The sequence below is a fragment of the Xyrauchen texanus genome, chromosome 3 (genome assembly GCF_025860055.1).
Source record: "Xyrauchen texanus isolate HMW12.3.18 chromosome 3, RBS_HiC_50CHRs, whole genome shotgun sequence".
NCBI lineage: Eukaryota > Metazoa > Chordata > Actinopteri > Cypriniformes > Catostomidae > Xyrauchen > Xyrauchen texanus.
In genome coordinates, this window is record NC_068278.1 from 26,680,496 (window position 1) to 26,707,041 (window position 26,546).

The window sequence follows — 26,546 nt, forward strand, 5'->3', positions numbered from 1 at the left end:
TTGAATTTGAATAATGGATTGTAGGCTACTGTACTGACGTCTTTCCGCGGTTAAAACAACAGTCCTTCTGATGTAGGCTACATTCATGTTTAGCCTATTTGATGCTATAAATTACCAAGGAAAAGATGACCGGTTCACGAGCAGCTTTAACTGAGGCAATCTGTCAAGACACATTAAAGAGCCACAAAATAGTAGGCCTATTTCTGGTTTAATTTTCTTTGAATGACCAAATTTGAAAGTTGAGACTTTATTAAATGTTACCTGCTTGGTCCTGTCTGTCAGCGCGTTGTCAGTGTCCTCTATGTATTTTTCACGACATTCATAGCTATAAAGCTGTTATTAATAGCTATAGCTGAAAACTTTAGGTGTCGACAACGTATTATAGCTTACTCCAACATCGAGTGCAAAGTGGGGAGTTGAAAAAAACTTACGGTGCTCTGTCATCTGCGGCTACTCCGGGTGGCGCTAGAATGGAAGGCCATCTCCATTTTGCAAAGATGACATATCACGGAATTTTTTCCTTTTAAATTAAATAATTCTCATACTTTAGAGGAACGAGTGCATGCCGCCTTGCACTTCTGATAGTCTGAGGAGCCACTGCGTGTTGGCGCCGGCGCCGCCATCTTTGTTTTGGGTCTGACAATTCGACGCGCATATTTTGCGTCGACGTATTTTGCGTCAACGTCATCCCAGCCCTAGTGCTGGTGCATTGCCGTGGTGCTAGAATGGAAAGCCATCTCCATTTTGCAAAGACGACATATCACATAATTTTTTCCTTTTAAATTACAGAATTCCCACACTTTAGATGAACGAGTGCGTGCCGCCTTGCACTTCTGGTAGTCTGAGGAGCCACTCGTTTTGCTTCTACTCTCCGGCGCCGCCATCTTTGTTTTGGTCTGACGAATCGACGCGCATATTTTGCGTCAACGTATTTTTTGCGTCGACGTCATCGCGCGTCGTCCCAGCCCTATACTGGTCTTATCCGTTGATGCAACGTCTACACTGAAGCGTCCAAGTGAACATTCTAAATGATGCGTAGACTGCACAGACCAATCAGCTGCAAGCTAGAGTAATAAAGTGGATGGAGTATGCTGATTTTAGCATTCGATTGTGCATTTTTAACTTGGATTCGACGAATATTCCAATTTTTTTATTTGACTTTGACAGTCTTTAGAGGACATCGCAATAAGAAGGTCTGTTGTCCAATTATTGTCTTTGTATTCCATGGTGCCCAGTATATAATTCTCATCACATTCAATTCAGACTGTGAACCCACACCTCAGTTAAAAATTGTGGCATGTCACTGTAGATCCGGCTGTGCCACTGTGGAAACACTGTGAGATATTTAAGTTAATCAAACCAAATATCATTAAAATCCATATTAAACTAAATGTATTCTGTTCTGAATAAGAATGTTTCAGAATTTGTGCATATTTTAATTTACACCCAAATTTAAAATAGTTAATGTAATTGTTTGAAATTCATTCTTAATTCAAGAGGCTGTTTTAGGGCAGACACTGATGTCACACTTAATGGTGTATCTACTCAAGAGAGAAAATTGTTCACGAGTGGAATATTGAGGAAATTCTACAACTGTGGTTTTTCCATCCATTATAGCTGCCAAGAGCCACCTAATTTTGGCAGATAGGACAGAGGCTAGTGGACAACTGAAGAGAGTTAACCGGTATTTCATATTTAGAGTGTGTGTGTGACTGTGTCTGACAGTTTTGTCTCTGCTCTACTCTGCTGTTCTTATTTCTTGGTTTTATTCTCCTTTTTGTCACTTATGTTGGGCTTCACATGACACACGGTCTTGCTCAGGCAGGTCCAGATATAAATATAAATGCAGAGAGCTCCAACACCTTTTCATTTGGACAGAGTGTGCCTTGGTTCAATGTTCACACCTCACAGTAGGTTATAAATAAACACACATATTTACCAGTTTTACATATTGGTGTTTCTTGGTGCTTGTTCCGTACATTTCAAACTAGAACTCCGGATGTATATCAGTCAATTGGATACACATACAGTTTTGGAAAACTTGCCCTGAAGCTTGGTTCTAGCTCGTTCAATGGCGCTCTCTCTGTTACACATATAAACACTCTCACGCTTACTCATATTCACTCTTCTGATCTTTCCACACGCTTGTTCGCACTTTCACACACACACCCACAGATCACTCGCTTTCTGCTGTTCTCACACCTTATGTTCAGCAGCTGAACAATCATCTGTAGAAATGTCAAAGGCTCTCTCTCAGTCTGTTTCTAAGGGGTGATTTACAGTGATTTGGAGCAACAAAGCGACTGGAAGTTGTTCATTTTCAGTTATGCCCCTTTCACAATGACAAAGATTTTTATTACTAGAGGTTGTTATTTATTGGCTCTGCAATTGCATTGCCGATGGTCACTGTTGCTCATGTTGCCAAAAATTGGAATCTCTCGTTCAGTACGTATACATGCATTTGAAAAATTCTATTTTAGTTGGAATAAAACAGACATTCATCATTTAAAAATGTCATGTAAATGCTTTAGTCTGAATGAAACCATGCCAGTTTGATTTTTGCTATGTTGGACTAACTGACAATGTGAATGAACCTCAGCTTCAACCAACATGTGACCACGTAAATCGGACCAAAGTTGGCCTCAGCGGTATGTGCACATGCTCCGAACGACATAGGCAGGTTCAGATATAAATATATATATATTTTTTTAATGTCGCAAAAAGCTGGAAGAAGAGGGTTTTATTCGAAGTCCCAAATAGATAAATTACAGGGAACAAATGATGAATGTACAACCAGTTGTTTTTTACTCATTTAAATATCTCTGTTTTAAGTTTTAATATTCTTTACCTACTCATTTTTTATATATATTTCTATTCACCTTGAATTGGAGAAGTGTCAGTGCTTCATTAGTTCTCCTTTCTTTATTTCTGTCTGTCTGTCTGTCTGTTGTCAGCTGCTGTCCTTTATTCTCTCCATAACACACAGCCTATTAGCGTGTTTTCCACTCCATTCTTTCACACTGATGACATTATATAAACTAGCGTCTGTGTGTCACACACAAACTCACTTAAAGATGACACCCTGTCTGCTAGAATAACAAAAATCTGACAGAAAGATGTGATCTCTGTGGCTACAGCAAAAAGGATGCGAGAGCTTAACGCTCCGGGATGTGCCTAAGTCATCACTAGTACACTGACAGCAGCATGCTTGTGTGGCTTCAATATGCAGTTAAAGCAAAATCTATTCAGGCTGCCGCTTGCTGCTATAAATTGAGTCTCTAAATGAGCCCGCACTGATATGAACATTTATTTACAACAAGTGTCTCTTTCTGTCTCTCCCTCCTGTTGAACTTCTCTTGTATTCAAGGGTAAAGCTAATCTCTTTAAAAAAAATAAAAAATTGTATGCCCTCATTTTGTTCTGCGCATAAAAACCAGTACAGGCAGATTGTCTGAGCTCCGGAGCACAGCCTCACCAGAGCCTGATTACAGCTTACTGTAGTCATTTTCTAAATAGCTCACTTCCACTCCACTTTCTCCCATGTACTCCCACCCTCTATCCTCCCAGGCACACAAGTAAAGAGTCTTTTATCAGATGTGGTTTGACACAAACATCCCTAGCAGCTTGAATCCAAACTAAATTTCACTCCTCTTCTGTATGGATGGGATGGTTTGTGAATTGACAAAGGTGCATGTGTTTTTTAACTTTGTAAAATATCAGCCTGTACTGTTCTGTTTGGACTTCTGTTCCATACAATTGTGTTTGTAGACCGTGAATAGGTGAGCATTTAAACTTTGTCTATTCATGATTAGAAAGCAATCCGATCATCAAAAACACATTAAGTAACCAAGTGTATGTACCCCCAATGAGTCTGGACAAGAGGACAAGATGAATGACATCATCAATGGAGAGTGAGGAAGTGAAAGACTGAAAAAGAACATTTGGGGAATGAAAACAAGGTCTACCTTGCCTTTTTCATGGATATATCTGACAACGATAGGGTGTATGTTTGTGTCAAGCCATGCTGATTTCTTACTGCACTGGTTGGATTTTAATGAGCTGCAGTCATGATCTTTCACCTCTCTCTCTCTCTCTCTCTCTCTCTCTCTCTCTCAAAATTTAAATTTCTTTATTGGCATGATTGCTTTTACATTGCCAAAGCATTAATAGACAATAAAATAATGATAATAATAATAAAACAGTAAGAAATGACAATAAAAATATAATTAAAAAAGGTGCCAGATAATGAATAAAATAAAAACTATAATAACAATATACACTATACAATTTAAAATAGAATACGCCTTTTACAAGTCATTATGAGCATTAAAAATACATTGACAGATGTACATTAAAATACCCAAGGCCGTCGATAAGGGGGTACAACTGGACCTTTTGTCTCGGGCACGGGCTTGAGGGGGGCCCGGACAGTAGTGTTTTTTACCACCACGCAATTGCCCCCGCCCCGTTAGGAAAGCTCAGCAAAAACCGCTTGAATGATATGTTGTTCTGGTTACATGCAGCTCGCTCTCAGAGCAGTTCACATTAGAAGCTGCCGGGTTCTGGTCAGATTTTCAAGCAGGACTTTAGGTTAGGGTTTGTAATTTATGAAGAAAAAAAAATTTATAATAATATATAGGCCTTCCGAACTTGATTCGCCCACGTGCTCTCACTCAGATACACGCAAACGGATGATTTAAGGGCCGTTAACATTGATAGTGTTTTGCGTGTGTCTGCTCTGTTTTTCCATTGTTTTCCTATTTAAACATGCTGGAAGAAAATCCTTGACTGCTGCTCCGCGTCTCGCTGTTTCTTCAGTGTCTCACGCAGGACCAGCACATTTTTAGACAGCGTGTCAATATAATAGCACCTTCAGTTTTCAAAAATGCATGTCGAGACACCTGCGTTTTGTTTCATTTGTTGCGTTGCATCTAGATTGTTTTTAGTCTAGTTTTAGTGTCACAAAGATTTTACTTTCTGAACAAGTTTAGGTTGCAAACATTAATCCATATTGTTCTGCAACAAGCAAAGTTTCAGTGCTTGATAAACGGCAATGTTTTTTTCCCTTCTGCTCTAGTGTACTGCAGGGCTGCTGTGCCTGCCGTTACAATACTGTTACTAATGTTGCCTATGATGCTTACAAAAAATACAACCTTATGCAACATGGTGAACAATACACATTAAACGCGTTCAGCGGGGGACGCGGATATATAAACACGGAGACACAACCACGAAAACCATCCGGGTAGCGCACGTTGATGGGATGATTTGCCCTTAATAGCATAGAATGCTCTTCTAGCTTTCTCTTTTAGTGCATTCACTGCCAGACCAAAACCTCCTGAAGCGCTGATTTTTAGACCGAGGTAGTTATAGTGTAGGGTGTGTTCTATTGCAGTGTTCCCCAGAGTGAAAGTGTATCTGGTTTCCTGTAATCTGTCTTTTTTCTGGAAGATCATAATTTTAGTTTTTTCAAATTGACTGTCAGGGCCCAGTTCTACTGCTACTGTAGCCCTTGTGCCATAGCTGACCATAGCACCAGATCATCTGCATAAAGAAGAAATTTTACTTCCAAATTATGTGTTGCAGATTGTATCAGTAGCACTGCTAACTCAATGATGTATATGTTGAACCAAGGGCGGACTGACCATCGGGAGAACCGGGACTTTCCCGAAGGGCCGGTTGCGAAATGGGGCCAAATCGGCCTCTATAAACTGAAATGGGCCACTGCGTTATGCAGAACGGGCCATAAAACGGCACTGCAATATGTCAAAGCGGGTAGCGATATGCAGAAAAGGACAGCCACGTCTTTCTGTTTCTTCAGCCTGTAAGCGGGTGTACTACACAGCTGTATTACCGTCTGGGAAACTTGTTGTTCACCACAAATGACCATCTATTATCTATTGCTGCTTGTGCTGTCTGTGTCAGAGGGGTTGACCAGGCCGAGCTGTCCTACTCAACACATTGATGCTCATACCTGGCATTCTGTATATATGGATTTATGCAAATATATATACTATATTAAGTTTAAAAAAAATGCATAGGTGTACTCATTCACACACATTTGGTTTTATTTAAAAACCGTACGAATGTCATCTATTTGTCTGTGTGTCTATCTATAACTCTATTTGCAGCATAATCAAAAGGGAAGTTGTCATGTTGCTCATACGCCCAACAACACTTACAGCTTTGGCCACTGAAGGCAGTGTTCAAATTTTGGTAAGCACACTGCGATTTCAGTTAAAGAAATGGAGAGTGAGGGAGTGTAGACTGAAAATGGACATTTGGGGGATGAAAACAAGGTCTCTATCTTGCTTTTTCACGGGTATATCTGACAACGATAGGGAGTATGTTTGTGTCAAGCCATGCAGATTTCTTAGTGCGCTGGTTGGATTTTAATGAGCTGCAGTCATGATCTTTCACTACTCTCTCTCTCTCTCTCTCGCTCGCTCGCTCTCAATTTAAAGTTTTTTATTGGCATGATTGCTTTTACATGCATTATTGCCAAAGCATTAATTCACAAAAAGATAATGACAATATAATAATAATAATAATAATAATAAATGTATGTTTTCTTATGTTCAATGCTTTGATTCTCCAAAGTCAAAGTTAAAATCTGAAAGTTAGACATTTTCAAAAGGTCACCTTAGATCACAGTTACTCATCCAAAAGGATGTGCAGAGGACGTGGAAGTGAGGAGAGCGAGAGAGCGAGAGAGAGAGAGAGAGAGAGATGAAACGCCTGAGGCATAGTCAGAGCACACTGTCTGGTATGTTTGATGTTAAATTGAAGTTCAGATTTGAGATTAAATGTGTTTTGCCTGATGCCTTAAGAGCACTTTGGCATGGAAAGGTATGTGAAGGTTTGCTCTGGTCCAAATACACTTTATTGATGGAAATGGAGCCGAATGTTATGAAGTAGGATATTTTGAAATCCTGATGTCCTAACTCTGACTTGATTGATTGATGTTATTACATGCTTGGCAGCTATCATAACTTTCTTTTTTAAATGTTGGGTCTTTTTAAATGACAACAAAATTTGCCAAAAATTGTTCTTCACATAAAAATGTGTGAAATAACACTCAAGCACTCCTGTTTGGTTGCATTCCTCATGACACACCTGCTGACTTGTAATTAATTCACTGAAAATGTGCACATCAAACTTACAGATGGTAATTATTTTGTTTGCTCCTGTTTGTTGTGAAAGGATCCAAAACATGATTGCAACTCATTTAGCTTTACACCTTTTAATTACAGTAAGCTTTTAATATGCAGCGTCCCTTTTAAATATTCATTTTAATATATTTGTTTAAAAAATCCTTAAGTATGAGATTGGACTTGTATAGTGATTTTGGGGGTATAATGGTGATGGGGCAGGAAATCTAGAGTCAATCCAGCTCACAGGTTCAGTTGTCTCGCTCAAGAGCACTTTCCAGAGTCACAGACCTTATGAAGGATCCTCATACAAATAGATTCTGTCTAACACTGTATGTTGGACTATGTTCTGTGGTTGCTGTGATAGCTTCTAATCATCAATCTCTAAAGTGTTAAAACTAACACTGTGTCCAAACCAAGTGAAACATGACAAGTAATTTGACAGCCAACAATTGAGCAACTCAAGTTTTAACAAAGGTTACTAATTGGACTTTTAAAAATTGCCAGTATCGGCTGTCTGATAGCTGATGATGCATTTTACTTTACCAACGAGTAATGGTTGTTGTTCTGATGCCACGCAAATAGCAAGGAAAGTACCACCTCAAGAGCAGGTAATAACAAGGTTTCTGGTTTGGTTCAGGATTTATTTCCACATGGAACTAGTTCAATGGTGGAAAAACAACAACCTATTTATTGGAAATAGTTCCAAGAACTAGGATAAATGCCCATTCCAAAATTGGCTCAACCAATGGTGTGAGCTTGGGGGTGGGACTATCTGTTTTTCCAACTAATGGAAGACATTGTGCATGCATTTTTGCATTTCATTTTTTAGTGGTAGTGGCTTAGAATATGAAATTTAGCTTCATTGTACAGTTTTTGTGCTGTTGAGATTTCACTGTGAGTGGTGCAAATCAGCTCAATGCTGCATAAATAGAAACCAATTGCGCTTGTCACACCTGGTTAGAGCATTGTTGAATTTAGTTCTGAAGTAAGGTCTCATTTCTGTCTCTCTCTCTTTCTTTTTTCCTCTAGTGTGAGGAGTGTGTGGCCCATGTTGCTCTAGGTGTGTGTGTGTGTGTGTGTGTGTGTGTGTGTGTGTGTGTGTGTGTGTGTGTGTGTGTGTGTGTGTGTGTGTGTGTGTGAGTGTGTGAGTGTGTGCGTGCGTGCGTGCGAGTGCGATTGCGAGTGCGTGTGTGTGAGATGCTGGCCTGTCTGCCAGGGCCAGGTGATCTCTCACTTCAACTCCACCCCCACTCGCAGATGAACACTGGACTTCAGAAATGTGAGTAGAACCACAACATACACAAGTACACTGCATAGATGTTATCCTCCTAGGCCGCACTCTCAAATGAACCACACATAAATCATGATGTGTGTGTGTTTGTTTGTGTCAGAAGATGTATCCGTTTTAATTAGAGATGGAGGGGGAGACCCACACAGACTCAAGTGTGTGAGAAGATGAAATGTACTGCGGCAATAGGTTAACGAATACTACAAAATGCAAACTCGGAATGAGCTTACAATAGACCTCTTTCACATTTCTGGCTTTTGGAATACGGAAGTAAACAATAGCAGGGTAAACTTCTATAGCGATGAATGGGAGACCACAGCAAATATTGTTTTTGCTTACCCATTTGCCTAAAGCAAACATATACCATTAGCAAAAGCAAAAATACTTTATTATGTTTCCACGACTTCATACAAATGTTTTTTTAATTAGAGCGCACTGGAGAGTAACAGTAAGAAACAAGATGCCAAATGTACTGTCACTCTCCAGCTGTATTAGAAACCCTATTGCAGCCGTGGTAACTTGTTTTTTTAAACTAATTCCAGGCTAATATAATACACAGCAAGTCATCATCAGTGCTTGGCACACATCTACATGCATATTTTAGCATTCAAATGTGCATTTTTATGTTCTCTGAATACTTTAACTTCACATTTTTATTTGACAGCCTTGGTGTCACCTCAGTGTGTAGGAAGTCTGGTTAGGGTTAGGTTAGGTTTTGGGAAAGGGTTAAGTTAGGGCCCTCCATATGGCTAGACTACAAGGGATTTAGTGTAATGATAAACAAACTGGAGGTATGCTTTATATATATATATATATATATATATATATATATATATATATATATATATATATATATATATATATATTATTAAAAAATTGTGTACTGACTTGCCTATGCTACTTCTATGGCTCAACAATGAGTAAAAAATTAATTTGAGTACTTGCTGTGTAAGGCACCAAATTCCAATGAAGATGAATGAGAAACAAGTTAGTAAAAGATTGCAATATATCATAATTTTAATCCACAATACACCAAAGGAATTATTATTGCAATATTAATGCGATCCTGATATAATATCGTATCGCCAGGTTCTTGCTGATTCTCACCCCTAATCTTGAGTGTTCTAATAGCACAAATTTATATGCACATTGTCAAACATGCCATTTAAAATGCATTGAAAAAAGACAAGATTAGATCTACAAAAATAAATAAATGTCTGAGGAGAGGCTAAACGGGACTGAGAGAAAGAGGGAAGACGTTCAGAATGAGAGAGAGAGAGAGAGAGAGCAGTCATTTGTGAACAAAAGCATATTTCCCGTGACAGATTGTCAAATCACAGGGTTTTTTTAGGTCTGTTTACAAGGGCCAACACCTGCTGAAAATATCACCTTTTCCGTGTGTGGGCAGACATCTCATCGGATTAGCTCTCCATCAGTATGACAAATTATGCAATGGAGACACGCGGCCGGGGGAGTGCCGATGGCCAGGAGACTGATGAATCTCACTTTGCCTCAGGAAGATCCTCATCAAGCAGCAATTACTGACGGACTGGAGACATATCTTTAACAGCAGGAGAGAAAAGCAATGACAGAGTAACATTTCTTGCTATTGGAAACACAGAAAGAGATGAAGTCATATTACTAACTACAGGAAATAAAGGGGGAGAACAAGTAGGCGAGAAACTGGAGGCATATCTCTGACGTAGAGACTGCTGATATATCTTTTTTTTTTTTACATATCTTTAACTGAAGGAGAGAATTCAAATTACAGAGTCATATTTATAACTAATGGAAACAAAGAAAGAGCTTGTTTACAACTGGTACTAAGACACGCTTCAGGTGATCAGATCACAGATGGACAGGCGAGACATTATCATTTACACCTGATTGTACTGTGCATCTTTTGAACACTTGAATACGGATTTTGTGGGGAGGGTCTCAGCTTGCCATACATCAATTACTATGTCAGCCTTGTAACATGTTAATAAAGTGCAAAAAAGTAAAAAGAAAAATAATAAAAAAGGAAACTTACATTACTTGAATCCAGGGTTGTACGTAGGGCTGGGCAATATGGGCAAAATATTATCACTGTATTTCTTTTTTTTTTTCTCATATTGCTCATTAGTGGTCATTTATCACTGTTTAATTTACATATTCATATTGACATATTTATATATTCAATTACATTTCATACAATTAATGGGAGCAGAACTGCATTCCACGTTTGTTAGACCTCAAGAATGAATTAAACAGAACTTGATTGTTTACAATTAAACTCCCGAGGGTAAGCTACTTTTAAAGTATACTCCGTTTAGTATTCCTACATAAGGGGTATGACTAGTTAACCTAAAAAATTAATAAGCAAAAAAAAGAATTCTAATTTTTTTTTTAATACTTCAGTTTACTGCTAATACAATTTTGATACAATATCACATTTTAAATGATTTGATACAATTATATATTTTTATTACTATAGATATTCATCACAAGATAAATCATGATGCTGCAAAACCATCGTACTTTCTTTGACTGGGCATTTCCCCCTCAACACAGGATATACATTTCCTTCATTCCTGCTGTGTAATTAAAAAAAAAAGTAATGCTTTGATTATTTTAAATGTTTTATTAATGTTGTGTTTTATAAATAGACCACTGAAAATCCCATATCCATCAACTCCTAATCTGAAAAAATTATTTGAGAAACAGGTCCCACTATGGTGTTTCTCTAAATCTAAGACACATGTATTCAATCATCTCCGAATGTGGTTGAAATGGACAAATCTCAAATGTTTTCACCCGTTTTCACCTGTCTTTTTGAGTCTACTATTTCAAAGGGATGGCCCAAAATGCATCTTAATACCAGGTGCAACTGGGCCAAACAGATGGAGTCATATTACTAACTACATACGGAGGGATAGCAGGTAGGAAAGAGAAACTGGAGGCATATCTCTGAGGTAGAGACTGCTGATGCTTCTTTCAAAGAGAAAATGGAGAGTTGTTGTTTTTTTAACTTCACGGGCCCTATTTTAAGAGCGCAAGGCAATGCCTTAAGTCATAAGCTCAAAGTTAGTGGGCATGGCCATGGAGTTTTGGTATTATCGTCCAAGCATATGTTAAATCCAGGTGCAAGTGGTTTTAGCAAAATCATGCGTCAGTGATGCATAAATATTTTAACAAATTTAACCAAATATTTTTCTAAATTCAAATGACACTTTAAATGAAATGAAAATATAATCAAAATAATGATGTGGTCAAAAAAATGCATAACAAATCCAAACATTTTACCAACTTCTTCCACTAGCCCCTTTTGCATTGACTTAAAAATCACAAAAAAATTATATATATATATAAAATATACAATTTTAAACATAATGATAATAATTGAAAAATAAGCCTTTAGATTGTTAGACTATCTCATAATTATAAATTATTTTCTCAAAATGGCTATGGCCGTAATTGTCAGGGACTTAATTTAATGTTCCACTATATTTTAAGAGTTTGGACATGAACTTTATTACCTCCTGCTGGTGGAATCTCCAAACTGCAAATGCAGGAACTGAATTTAGCCTTTGCGCAGGATTAAAACATGGTATTGAAAAGTCTTGGCGCAACAACCAAATTCCTAGGAAAATAGCAAATTGCTCTTTGCGCCACTTCATTTACATACAATACACCCACAGTTTGCGCGCCTACACCCACTGCAACCTACGCCCATTTGCGCTGGCAAGAAAATTGCAATTAGAATTAGCACCGGCACGAAACGTTTTATTTTTTTTTTGCATACAATCGTAGCGCTTTGCACACTCACAAAAATAGAGCCCCATGTGCACATAAAGACACAATGGAGCCCAATTGGCCCACAGTGTTTTGACTCTGAACTGCGTAATTGAGGGTGACAGAGGATTAATTAGTTTGCCACATGCTTTGCTTGGTTGTTAATGACGATGATTTAAAGGTTAAGTGTTCTAAGAGATTAAACACCACACATAAATGCATTATAACTGGATAGAAACAATGATGAAAGCATTACCTGGACATAAATGCAAGTTTATAAATCTTTATCACTTAATCATTGGCCTTTAAATGGGTCGTGTAGCTCACATTTTGTCCAGTCGCTCATGATGAACTCTGAAAAAAGAGAGTCTGCACCTGAGGTTATGCTAAAAGTATTATCTGTCACTTTGATGGGTTGCAAAGTTTTTGTCATAGTCTAATTTTATCCTTCATGCGTTCCCTGAGAATGACGATTCTGTCATTTCTCTGATATTTATGTACACGTCTGTCATTCCTTGTGTGAATGTAGATTTGATATTGTTTTGATAAAGCCAATATTACTCTATTAGTAATTCCTTGCTGTGCACATCCTCCTACACTATTTTACCTGTGCATATCTGTGGTGTAGCATCCTGATGATCAAAACAAACAACCTCCACTTAGTAGCACAATATTTATTGAAAAAGCAAGACCAGAACAAATTGTTGCATTTAATTCAGTTAAATCTCCAACACCAAATCACAAATCTGACAGATACAAAACAGATGTGATGATGCGAACTCTGATTTAAACCTCCTGTGGCATGTCACTAACTACCCTTTCAAACCGTGTTCCCTGCTGTGATCCAGATGTTACTAGAGCACATCTGGCATGGGCACATTCGCTCAGGAGAGGCAGGATGCAGACAGGAGGACAGGAAGAGACTGAATATACCTTGGAATGCAGGAACAAACAGCCATTACATACTCATGAAAAGACAGGCAAAAAATATAGGCTTTTGTCTAGATAGAGCATGCTTTCTTTTGCATTCGCTCTCTCTGAACCCTTTCAAAGGAAGCTGAAAAGAAAGTGAGATGAGCAGGCAGTAAAAGATGGCTTAAGATAAGAAGAAAGAGATGAACAAAAGTAGGAGGATTCGCTTCTCCATGAGGTGTAACCCTATATAAGACAATATATAAGAACACCCACTCAGATCAGCAGAGAGGAAGAGTTCTCGGTTTAGAGTGTTTAAAATTGTGTGTGTGTGTGTGTGTGTGTGTGTGTGTGTGTGTGTGTGTGTGTGTGTGTGTGTGTGTGTGTGTGTGTGTGAGCGTGTATTTATCACTTTGTGGGGACCAAATGTCCCCATAAGGATAGTAAAACCCAAAATTTTTGACCTTGTGGGGACATTTTGTGGAATTCCCCCATGAGGAAAACAGCTTATAAATCATACTAAATTATGTTTTTTGAAAATGTAAAAATGCAGAACGTTTTCTGTGAGGGTTAGGTTTAGGGGTAGGGTTAGGTTTAGGGGATAGAATATAAAGTTTGTACAGTATAAAAACCATTATGTCTATGGAAAGTCCCCATAAAACATGGAAACACAACATGTGTGTGTGAGTGTGTAAGTGTGGAGGGAGAAATGGCAGTTAGGAGATGTGTATGGTGCGCTTGGACAGAAAAGGTCGACAATAGCTGTGTAACAACCCTGTGTGCCTGTAATGGGGCTCCTGGGGTTTGGCTGATTACGGTGATCCTCAAATCACTGCTGATGAGAGAAAGGGAGTGAGAGAAGCAGGGAGAGGTTAGTAAAAAACCCTGTTTTAATGATAAATCCCAGATAGAAACGAGCCAGAATTAGCACTGAGCCTCACGATGAGAAAAAGCTCTGGGGATGTTCACATCCCTCGAGAAGAGGCACCGGGGAAGCACTGCTCATTGTCCACGTACACACTGCAAAGTTATGGTAGTGATAACTGTATTAAAAGGGATAGTTCACTCTCTCATGTTGTTTTAAACCTGTATTACTTCTGTGAAACACAAAAGATGATTGTGGCAGGGCGGAGTGCGGGGCCGGGTCGTGATCGTACACACCCGGTCCCATATTAGGATAATCAAGCCTCCCGAGAAGGATAAAGGTCGACTGCGGAGGATTGTGTGGGAGAGAGAGATGGTTTACGGACATGTCCGTCATGTGTGTGTGTAAGTTTTATATTAAAAATATTATTTATATTATCAAGCCGGTTCTCGCCACCTCCTTTTCATTGATCTCTTTACAATGATGTTACAGGGAATGACAGCCTCAGTCACGATTCACTTTCTTTGCTTCTTTTTTTCCATACAATCAAAGTGAATGGTGACCGAGGCTGTCATTCTGCCTACATCTACTATTGTATTCATTTTTGTGTGAACGCTCTCTTTAAAGGCAGGAATGAATCTCCTAAATTTTCATTCACTGTGTGTAGAGAATAGAGGAATCACTTCTGAAATTTGAATGATTGACATTTTGATGCACATAGAAACATCTTGGCCAGACACATGGATGGCAAGATTTCAAGCCATTTTATGTTTTTGGCTATTAACAGTGTAATATTAGTTACCGGAGATCTTAGAAGCATGTTTAAATATTTCATTAATAACTAGTTCAGTTTGGTTCTACACACACACTACACAGATTTTATAAGCAATGTGCACAGATGGTCATTAATCATTTAAGCGTCGGACACACCTTTATTCAAAATACTAAAATCACTATTCCGTTATTCTACTCCTGCAAAAGAAGTCTTCAACTGAACTCAAGCCTGATGGGACCTAAGAAACCATCAGGTTTTGGGCCAAATTCGAGTATAGGGTGAGTTAGCGGGCTGTTCAAACTTGTTTTTGTGTGCTTCTGTGCTGTTTTCCCAATTGTTTTCTATCCAAATTCTCACTGAATTTTTGACAGTTGCGCCATATCTAACTTTTTTCCCAGCATCTCCTGCTTGACTGTCTAATTTTTTTAGACACCATGTCAAGTTAAAAAGAACCTTAATATTTATAAATGCATTTCGAGACACTTGCGTTTTGCTGCATTTGTTGCACTGCATGACTTCATGTGACTGGTACACTCTTACACATGATTATTTTTTCATCTGGCAACGCTGTAGCACTTGATAAACGGTAAGTCAATGTTTTTCCCTTTTGCTCTGGTATACAGGCAATACTTCAACAAGTGAAATGCTAAACCATTTAAAAATCAAACCAACCCAAAGAGGCTAATAAACCACAGCAGTGTAACTCCATGCACATTACAATACTAGCATTCGATGCCTCACAGAAATGTCAATCGGCCCGGACAGAGCACTACACTATATTGAATACTATAATGCAGGGGCCTGGGTAGCGAGTAAAGACGCTGACTACCACCCCTGGTGTCACGAGTTGGAATCCAGGGTGTGCTGAGTGACTCCAGCCAGGTCTCTTAAGCAACCAAATTGGCCTGGTTGCTAGGGAGGGTAGAGTCACATGGGGTAACCTCCTCGTGGTCGTGTTTAGTGGTTCTCGCTCTCAATGGGTCACGTGGTAAGCTGTGCATGGATCGTGGAGAATAGCGTGAGTCTCTGTGGTGTCATGCACAACGAGGCACATGATAAGATGAGCGAATTGACGGTCTCGGAAGCGGAGGCAACTGACAATTGAGGTAACCACGCCACCACGAGGACCTACTAAGTTGTGGGAATTGGGCATGCCAAATTGGGAGAAAAGGGGATAATTTATTTAATTTTTTTTTTAAAGAATACTATATAGGCAGTTTTTTAAAGAATACTATATAGGCAGTTTGATTATTTTTGTTTGACTTTAATGTGAGTGATTTTATCATTTGAAGATCTATCTACTGTTCTATTTAAGCTCATAGCTCACTGTGGCTTTATTCCCTGTTATTTTGAGTACTGTTTGACGCATATCCATCGCAATACATTTTCTTTATTCCCGACTCCCGACAAAAAACAAAATAACCGTTCATGAACCCTTGAAGTTAACTTAAAATTGAAATGGTTACTGTGATTTTATGTAAATAAGGGTTTCACTAACTTATTCAGGAGTTAATTTGGTTGTAAAATGTGGTTGTCACTCCCGTACAGAATGCGATTTAAGGAATATTTAATAAAAAAAATGTAAATCTGTCTTTACTCACCCTAATCTCTCCCCCCCCCTTTGTTTCTTCCATGGAAAACAAAAGTGAAACAAAGTGATCGTATGGCTTCAGAAGAGTTTGAAATCGTGCATGAGTCCTATGAATTACTTTTACTGTGGTTTTATGGTGTTTTGTTTTGTTGTTGTTTTTTCTGAGCTCGACAGATCAGTTTCAGTTATTAATTTGATCATTATATGTCAAATTAACTTTGTAAAGACTTTTTAGAAATTGACCTTTTGTGTTCCACAGAATAAATAAATTCATACAATTCATAAATTCAAATTTTTGGTTAATATTCCTATAACCAAGCATTTAAAAGAGTTTCGATACATGCCCTCTGCATGTTGGAATGTCTCCTGATCACTTTCCCCTGCCCTCTCCTCCACTAAAAGTTCTCAGAATGTATTGCATGACTGCCGACCTGTCTGTTGTTGTCTAATCCGAACAAGACTGACTCCTCATTATCACCCTACAGTGTCACACTACAGGGGAGCATGCCTCTGACAGTGGAAATAGGCAGCAGTGAAAATAGGGAGCACTCCCTTGTGAGTTATTAACAAAATGACTCTCCTCTCCCTCTTTCCTTGATCTAATCCTCAATGGTTCATTTATTGAGCCCAGAATGGCTCTTCCTCCGATTTCTCTCCTCTATTTTCTCTCTTTTTATGAGCAAATGCAGGCAGCTAGTGAAGGCAGCTGACATACCCTGAGATTGGCAGGAAAGCTATTTAGTTAAGAAATGTCAGGTGCCATTTTGTTTAAAATATCGGTGATCTGTATCAACCTCTAATTTCTTGATTGCTGCACCTCTACTTTCTGTTACCAATAAGAGTGTACTACTCTCAGCTCTGCTTAACACATTGTGACAGGGCGGAGGGTGGGGCCGGGTCATGATTCTACACACCCGGTCCTTTATCAAGCTAATCAAGCCTCCGAGAGGGATAAAAGCTGATTGCGGGCAGTGGTGCGGGAGAGAGAGATAGTTTACGGACATGTCCGTCATGTGTGTTTGTTTCTTTTGTTTAAGTTTATAATTAAAATATTATTTATATTATCAATCCGGTTCTCGCTGCCTCCTTTCCATTGAACTGCTTTACACTGGTGCCGTAACCCAGGAAGGAGGAGGTATGCCCGTCGCGGAGTCCTCCACTGCCGTCCACCCAGGGGAGTGCAGCATAGATCGCTTCAAAAGACATTTAGTAAACCACTGGAGTCTTCATGCTGCCTTTATCTCCTTTTTGGAGCTTCAAAGTTTTGGTCATCGTTCACTTGCATTGTAAGGACCTACAGAGCTGAAATATTCTTCTAAAAATCTGTTTCTGTTCCGCAAAAGAAAGTTATATACATCTGGGATGGCATGAAGGTGAGTAAATAATTAGAGAATTTTCATTTTTGGGTGAACAATCCCTTTAAGGTGAGACATTTAAAGGGCCCAGACTGTGGGTGTTGCATCATTAACGGAGGAATTAAGCCATATAGTCTGTTTTATGTGTATTTCTCCCTGAATATTCCAACATGTAGAGATTTCTTAGAATGACTCACCATGTTTAGTCCAGAGTTAGGGTGTTAGTTGTTTTGTGTCACTTAGTGGAAAGTGTTGGGTATTTGTTCAGTGTTTGTGGTGTTTTTTTAGAGGGCAATGTGAGCTGTGAGCAGTGACTGAATCAGCTCAGGCTGGATGAATGAGCTCAGTCACAGTGTACAGGCTGTCTATCCGCTCACTGGGGATGAGGGGGCCAGGAATGCAAAGAAATGCATGCTAATACTGTGTGTGTTCGTGTGCGCTTAGCTATAGTTTGGGGGGGGAAACTAATCCTAAAAAGTGAGTTCAAGCTGACAAAATCTCCCTTTTGGGAAAATTCAAGGATGTCCTCAATTGGAAAATCGTTTTATAAATAAAGCAAATACTGCATTAAAATTCTCATTGTAAAAGGCTTTCTTTTTGGGGTAGTTTGTGTTATGGTTAGTCTATGGCAGAGGTCGGCAACCTATGGCACGCATGCCAGCATTGGCATATGGAGGAGTAATCACTGGCAGCAAGTGCGAGAGAGGAATGGACTATTTTATTTATATAAATTCCGCACCTGCATTCCAGTCTGTATGCAGCATGTTTCGTGAGCTGAATGGGAGGCTAAAAAATAAAAATATGACAATACTGCAGTATACCCAAGCTCTTTAAACCATGGTCACACTCAAAATTACATGAAACAATTAAAAGAGAAAACAAACCATTGAACCATTGTGGGGTTCAAAAATCTTTTCAAGTCTATTAAAAATATTAACTAAATCTGGAAATAAAGTTTTGCAGGTGTGATTCATGCACAGCGCAAGTCTCATCACACTTCAGTAGTATTTAGTCTCCCATTCAGCTTATGAAATCATGCTGCGTGATCATGAGGAAGGATTACATGAAGATGTAGATTGGACTGCAGGTGCATCAGCACAGCCATTGACCCGAAAAGTAAAAAAATGGCACTCCATGTCAAAAAGGTTGCCAACTCCTGCTCTGTGGTATTAGTAATTCACTATATATATAAAACTAATAGTTTATGGTATGTACGTATTTAGATAGTAAAAGTGTGTGGGTCAGGTTTTGTCTACATTGTCCCCACAAGGATTGGAAAACCTGAAATCAGCTACATTGTGGAGACCAGCCAACAGTCCTCTGCTTTGTAAATGTATTAAATAATGTCTTAATGAAAATGTAAAAATGCAGAAAGGTTTTTGTGAGGTTGATGGGTTAGAAAATGTCATTAGCTCAGTATTAAAACTATAAAAGTTGATAGAAAGTCCTCAAACTAAATAAAAATAAAACTTGTGTGCGCCTCCATGTCAGTGTGAACAAGGGAAGTGCAGGTGGGTGCTCATCAAATGCCCCTGCACTCCCCCCCCCCCCCATATCTCTCTTTTCTCCTCTCACCTCAAGTGATGAAAGCTTGTTTTATACAAAGACCCCCTTTCAGAAGCCTCACAGAGAGCGCTTATCATCCTTAATTCCTTCCTCATGCTCGCTCGCGCTCTCTCTCTCTCACTCTCTTCCTTTGTTTTTCTCTCCATCTTTCACCCACTATACTTTTCCTTCTCATCCCATTGCATCAGAGGTGTCATGGCAGGTGAAGATGTAATTCTCAGGTAGAGCAGTGGTGTGCTTAAGGAAAGAGCTTATATTGTGAGCTGAGTCTTGCACACCTCTGTATGGTTAAAACCAGCTAAATTATTTACTCCATGAATGTTCTACATTTTTATTCACCATTAAAGGCAAAAGGTTTGTGTAGATTTGTGTAGATACACGTGTACATTTAGGTGTGAATATGTGTTCGTGCTTGGGGGATGTGAGTCTACAGTTGTACAAGCAGCTTAATTGGTTGTAAAGGACAGTCTTGCAACAAACAGAGAGAGAGAGAGAGAGAGAAAAACAAAGATTCAAAGAAAGCGCTCATTAATAGGTAAGAGCATGTGTAAGATGCTAACCACACTTTGCTTTTATGGTAGGTGCTTTTCTCAGAGGCAGGTCCCATGATGGGCAGAGCAAGAGAGGTTTTAATTCCTTATTCACACTCTTGAGACAGACACTGTGTAAGACATTCAAACAGACACACACCGTGTGCAATCACAGAGGTGTTGTTAAATGTAACAGCGGCAATTAACAGCTTTTGCTGTTGTCTGCAGTATGAGTGTTCAAAGTGTGTGTGCGCCTGTGCATGCAGTTTCTGCTATGGCAGATCCCACCTTGCCATGTAGGAAGTATGTTACATATGGTAGTGATGTAGAGGAAATTAACACACATTCAACTTAACACAAAACACTCACATTAGGACACCACTGGATTCGACTCAAACTCATTGTAAATTAATAGTATTGAATATTATCCTTTTTGTATTGTGTTTACAAACAAAATTGTTACTTCAAGACAAATGTCCTTAATACTGTGCATAATGCATCTTATTTTTTCATATTAACAGGATAAACATTTGTATTTGCACTTGGGTGTTTGGTAGGTGCTTTTATGCAAAGCAACTTACAGTAGATTCAAGGTATACATTTTATTAGTATATGAGTTTCTTGGGAATCTAACCCACAATCTTCCCATTGCTAGTTCCACACTCTACCGCTTGAGCTAGAGGAACTCTAAACATGACTAAACCTATATATAGTATAGCGTTGTGGTTATGTTTTTCTTCTATAATTCAGAAGACAGCCATCTTGTTAGTATCAAAAAAGTCATAATCAAAGTGGAAAGTGGAGCAGAAAAATATTTACCTGGACAGCAGACAGTATAATCATGAAGGTACTGTAATATGCATACATTGGTATGATGGTCACATAAAATTAAGCTGGAAGCAGAGTATGTGAGTGGAGTGGAGCAGCTACAATTCCCCTACTGCACTCAAAGCATTCTATAATCACTCCGCTCGAGCTCCACTCCGGGTTCTTCATTTCCTGCTCACTCCCACTCACTGATAAGAGAAATCTCACTCCGTGTTCATTCCATTGCAAAAGATTTGCCTAACTACCCTTCCACTGTAAAGTTATTATAATATGCTGTTAAATATCTTAAACTTCTGTACACATGTGTTAAATTAAAAAATAAATACGCAATGTTATTGTTGTTGTTATTATTATTATTATTATTATTATTATTATTATTAGGCCTATTGTTGCCCTTACTATTATTGCCCTGTTTACATTTAATTTATGAATTAACCTTGCCCTATAATTCTGGTTGGTTGGTTGAAAGGTTGGATGAATGGCATTCTCAGAATGTTATACACTTTTTTTTCTTTTTTTTATCAAGACTAAATAAGACTAAAGAGCTGTTCAGCCGTGATGTCAATTTGTAGGTGAACCCAGAAGTCTAATTCACCATGGATTCCCTCAGGATTTCCTTCAAACTTGAATTTTTAATCCGCTGTGCGTTTTTTTTTTTTTTTTTTAAAGTATGTAATTGAAATTCCCATTTGCGGTATGACTGTGTGTAATTTATTTTGTAGAACAAAACGTCCAAATATTGTCAAGTAATGTTTACCACAGACCTTATTTTTCTCAAAAACCCATTATTAAAAACCTTTAGGAAAATCCAGAGGGAACCAATGGCGAATTCTCTTCCGGGTTTAGGACTACAACCTGAACAGTTCTATTTAAACTATATGTCCCATGCTGAATTCATATTCAGAAATACTACCTTTTAAATCTTTTAAAGATTTTTAATCTGCCCCTCTCTACCTCTGATAGCATTTGCTGAGCTTCTTCATCTGAAAATGTAAATTCCATAAATTACAGCAATCAATTACAAATTATAAACATTATTAAGCTCAGTTGGTGATTTAAGTCATTTAAAGTTCAATTATATTCAGTGTGGGGCATAATATAGTTGAGATGTCAATGCATTCAATTAGAATGATGATATGATTATTCAAAATATTTAATGAGAGAGAGAGAGCGAGAGCGAGCGAGCGAGCCTATGTAGTACTGACCTTTTAGATTTTCTTTTCACATGTGAACAGAACATTTTATAATTTTTCTGGACACATGCTTTTAACATCAAACCTTTGGTCGTGACAATCACCTCCCCACACATTGTTCTTCGCCTTAATTTTCAATATGCATTTATGTTTTTTAAATCACATTCTTTATGATAATTTTTCAGAAATTCCATCTTTCATGCCAATAGTGTTTAAAGCGGTGCTTAACACATGGTAAATTCTTGCTGTGTTATCGAGCACTTTATCGAACTGAGAAAACAATGTCTCTTAAGACTTTCAAAAACTCAGTCCTCACACCAGGCAAAATCATCCTGCTTACATATTCTGGCTAGAATGAAACACATTTTCAAAGGCTGCTATATTCTGGATGTTTATCCCTGTTCCTCTCAGTTTTCTTACCTGCTCTGCTCTCTGTACAGAATGGAAAGTTCATAACTACAACTTTACCAGCCATAATATATTTTACTTTTTAATTTTTGTCTTTTTTTTCCCTCCCTATAGGGGACACTACACAAAGGATGAGATCTGCTCAGTATCCAACACCTGCGGAATTGGATGCTTATGCTAAAAAGGTTGCCAACAATCCTCTTACCATCAAGATTTTCCCCAACAGCATAAAGGTCCCTCAGAGAAACCACGTTCGCCGAACTGTCAACGGACTGGACACCGCTGGCCCCCGATATAGTCCCTACCCCTCCTCTCAGGCCACCACCAAGACAGGTCTTCTTGCCATCGTCAAAGTGCCCCTTGTCAAGGGTATCCTCAAGGACTTTGACGGCACACGGGCACGACAACACCAGGAGGTGATCATGAATTCCACTGGAGGCCCTTATTCAGCCACCTCAGCCAGCACTTTAAAATTGCACCACCCGCGGCAGGGTCCTCTCGGAGCATCGCAGAACCCACAGGGGATTCCTCCACACCCTCAGAATCTTCAGACTTTGCAGCAACCTGGGACTCCACACCAAGGACTCAGACACCCACCCTCCTCCTCAATGCCACAGCAACCCCAGGGCCTTCCAAGGTCCCAGACTCTTTCCTACGCCGCTTCTATAGGCCACCCTGGCTCCCACCCCCCTTCAGCCATCCTGCTTCCTCAGCAGCACCTACAGAACCCGCCTCTAGACCTGCAGGTGGGTACTAGGAAGCTGCCAATTGCAGACGCCCCTCCTAATGTGACTGTTTCTACCTCAACCATTCCATTGTCCATGGCCGGAGGCCTACATCAGGGCCGTCAGGCAGATTTAAACAGCATAGTGCACCAGATCAGCCAGTTTTGCCAAGCTAGGGCTCAGGGTGCTGGTGCTACATCAATGTGTGAAGGGCAGATCGCTAACCCCAGTCCCATTAACCGAAGTCTACTCATCAATGCTAGTTCACGAGTCTCGGTGCATGGGGCCAACCCAAGTGCACCCCCTACCAGTCTCATGCACCCATCCTGTGCTATTGGACCTCCGGATAATATGGCTGCTTCTGCACCGGTAAGTGCAATGCCACCGCATAACATGGCCACAATGAACCGCATGTATCACAATGATATGAAGCAACAGCACCTACAACATCAAAGTCATCAACAGCAGCGAAATCCCCAACAGCCACAGATGAGGTCATGGAATCAGCATCAGCTAGCTCACCTTCAGCACATCTCTGAAAGGGGCGGACACCCCTGCAAAGCCCCACTTCGGGACCCTTGCCTCCCCTGTAAGGGCATTAACAATCCCCCAGACATGAGCATGGGGCAGCCTTATGCCATGAAGCCCTCTAGCCCCTCCCCTCCACTTGCCAACAACAGTAACAATGCAATGCCCCCAGGCGCTGTGATGCACTACACCAATGGGCAGTACTACCATCAGCCACCAGTTTGGAATAGTATCCTTCCCACACCCAACAGCGACAGTTCCAGCTCACAGGATCTCCCAGTGCCCTTCCATGGCCCTGCAGGCACTGGCACGGGCAATACCAACCCCACCCCAGGGATGGACTGCGCCCTCACAGGAGGAGCGGCCCATTACCGATTAGTAGGGGGAGCCTTAATAGGGCAGACTAATCTGATGCAAATGGCAGATTGCATGGGAGGGGACTTCCAGACGCCCTGCTTCCGAGATCAGAATCTCATCCTGATGGGGAAGATGCACAGGCCACCCCCTATGGGCCAGGTAGTGGTTCCCCCCTCGGAAACGCAAGGCCAGCACCCAGGGTACAGATAAGCTTCAGCTTACAAGCCTCAGACACAGTCTCTCCTCAGTGTTGTCAGCCATTCACACTTCTATCTGTTAGTCTTAGTCTAGTTAGTCTCACAATCTTCTGTTAGTCTTAACAAAGAAATTACATTTAAAATTATGAATTGAGTTCTTAAGGAGGGAATTGAAATCTCAAGGATGATTGTTGATTAAACAAAAAAAAACACAAATATGTCTAACAAAGAGCAGTGGGTTTTTTTTTTTTATTTGTTTTGTTTGTCAATCTTGCAAGTGATCAATTTATTTTCTACTAAAGGGAATTATATAGTTTTTTTCCACTACTGTCTTGTATATCCAAGTACCTGGACCTGAAGTGCTCCTGTGTCATATCTTTCTTGCATTACTGCTTGCAATTTAATTAAAGATGTCTTCTGAAATCAATCTAAGCAAATCAAATATAAGGGGAAAATGTCCTACAGAGCATCTTACCAGGGTAGGATTTAGACAACCTACATACTTTCATTTTAGAGATCTGTGTTTCAGACCTGTCTTATAGCATCAAGATGGCTGACAATCTTAGAGCACTTCCCTCTTCAGCATGACACTTTCTTTGTCCTTTAATTTTTTTTACTTCTATCTAAACTATTCTACAATGTGTCAGTCACTGTTGTTTTCAGACTGTTCCCAGGTGAAGCTCGTCATGTGTTCCTTTACACAAGGAACCTGTTTCTTTTTATGTTTTCTGAAATGAAAATTGATTTATCATGGATATTAAGGATTTATGTGTGAAACCAGATTGTTTTTTGAACCTGTGAGTTGCTGTTGGCTTGTTAATATTAATCAGTGAAGGATTGAAACATCAGCTAATTTTTCTGGATAGCAGGCATTGTGGCTGGCAGGACATTTTAAACACAGGAACAGAATATACACCATGCCTCTTTTACAGCGTTTCAGTTCTTCAAATATAACTATTAAAAACATTTTGCCTACTGAGTCACCAATGCCAGTGAGGTTTTAAGTGATGATTGTGAAGTTTCTGTCTTTTCGCTGTAAAGCTGTGAAGGGCAGAGGAGAAAATCTACATGCATTTTAATGTTAAAGCTGTGCCATTTTTTTATGTAATCATTATACTCCCTTTATTTCTTAACATATAAAAACTATTACTTGAATTGTATAGATGAGTTGTGCAGTTTCAGGTGGGCTATATGTGGTATGGCTGTATGTGGGTTTACAGGACTAAACACACTACTGAAAAAGGTGTCTGCAGGCATGTTACTAATATTAGATAGAATAAAACTGAACTATTTTAAACAAAGTTTTATGATCCTGTATTTTCTAATTCATCCTTTATAATAATGTAAGGTAGGAGTTGCTACTGATTCTTTTGTTAAGTGTGCTTGAATAGACCAAATTGATCACTTGCAAGATCATTTGTGGTTAAATTAACGAGGACTTTTTTGAAAGAAAGATCAAAAAGTTGAAACAGCAGATTAATTGCTTATTTTATTATACACTGGCTTATCTATTGTACTGCTGTAACTTTAAAGAAGTGTAATAACTGTGTATGAATGAGGCTGCATATGGATATGGATTCACAGACTTGGTGTGAGAACGCTGGTGTGCGTGTTGGTGAATGGGGTGTGTGTGCTGGTGGGTCAGTTTGTCTTGACTCACTGTCTGTTTGCCTCCCCTTAACAGCCCTCATGAAGCCTTAAGTATTTGGTCCTTGGACTTTCCTTTGACTACAAGCATGATTATAATAAAAGGTATAATGATTCTGATTTTGAATAAATTATTTTGAATTCAAGCTTTTGTTGAATAGAAAAGAATAGAATAAAAAATTTACTTTATAATGTAAACGAAGAAATAAAAAATATTTTACTGTCATTATGTTTTATAGCTGTGTAGTTCTTGGCTGTAACGAAATGTTTTTATTCCAATAAGTTTCAAAGCTTCAGTTTTGCAATTTGTGCTATTTATAATTCTAGATTTTATTTTTATTTTATTTTTTAATTGCAATTGCTGTGAAATGGAGAAAGCTTCCAAAAGACTTTCTCATATCTGTCACTCTGTGGCTGTCGATTGAATGCGTGGGAAGAATCTGAAGAGTATGAGAGTTGTCTTACGCCGTTTTTTTTTTTTTTTTTAATGTAATAATAAAATAAAATTCTAATTTATGCTTTCATATCTGACTCTATTTCCCTGATTGCTTAAATCAGTGTTTTTCCCCGATGTATCAATGTACACAAACAGAACACAAACCCTGCTTGAATAGCTAAATTCATCTTGATTCAGTAAGATTGACTATATAGAGTGTTTGTGTGCATCGATGTGTGTCACAGACATCTTTTTGTTTTCTATCAAGTAGTAGTATTCTATCAGGTAGTTCATTTTTTATTATTATTTGTATAGTGCTTTTCACAACACATTGTTTCAAAGCAACAGAAAATGAAGCTGTAGTGTCAGTAATGTCTTTGTCATCTTTGTGCGATTTGATGAAAACCCGATTGTATA

General features: G+C 39.0%; 1 protein-coding gene across 3 annotated transcripts in view; it reads left to right on the forward strand.

The window, feature by feature from the left end:
- The window catches only part of LOC127633573 (protein FAM222B-like), a 64,766-nt gene extending 38,610 nt beyond the window's left edge, over positions 1 to 26,156 (forward strand). For all 3 annotated transcript variants that reach the window (XM_052112796.1, XM_052112788.1, XM_052112778.1), the window contains exons 2-3: positions 8,184 to 8,433; positions 22,354 to 26,156. In XM_052112796.1, coding sequence (XP_051968756.1) covers positions 8,352 to 8,433; positions 22,354 to 24,059 — 1,788 coding nt within the window. In that variant the 5' untranslated portion in view covers positions 8,184 to 8,351 and the 3' untranslated portion in view covers positions 24,060 to 26,156. The remainder of the gene's footprint in view (positions 1 to 8,183; positions 8,434 to 22,353) is intronic.
- The last annotated feature ends 390 nt before the right edge of the window (positions 26,157 to 26,546 follow it).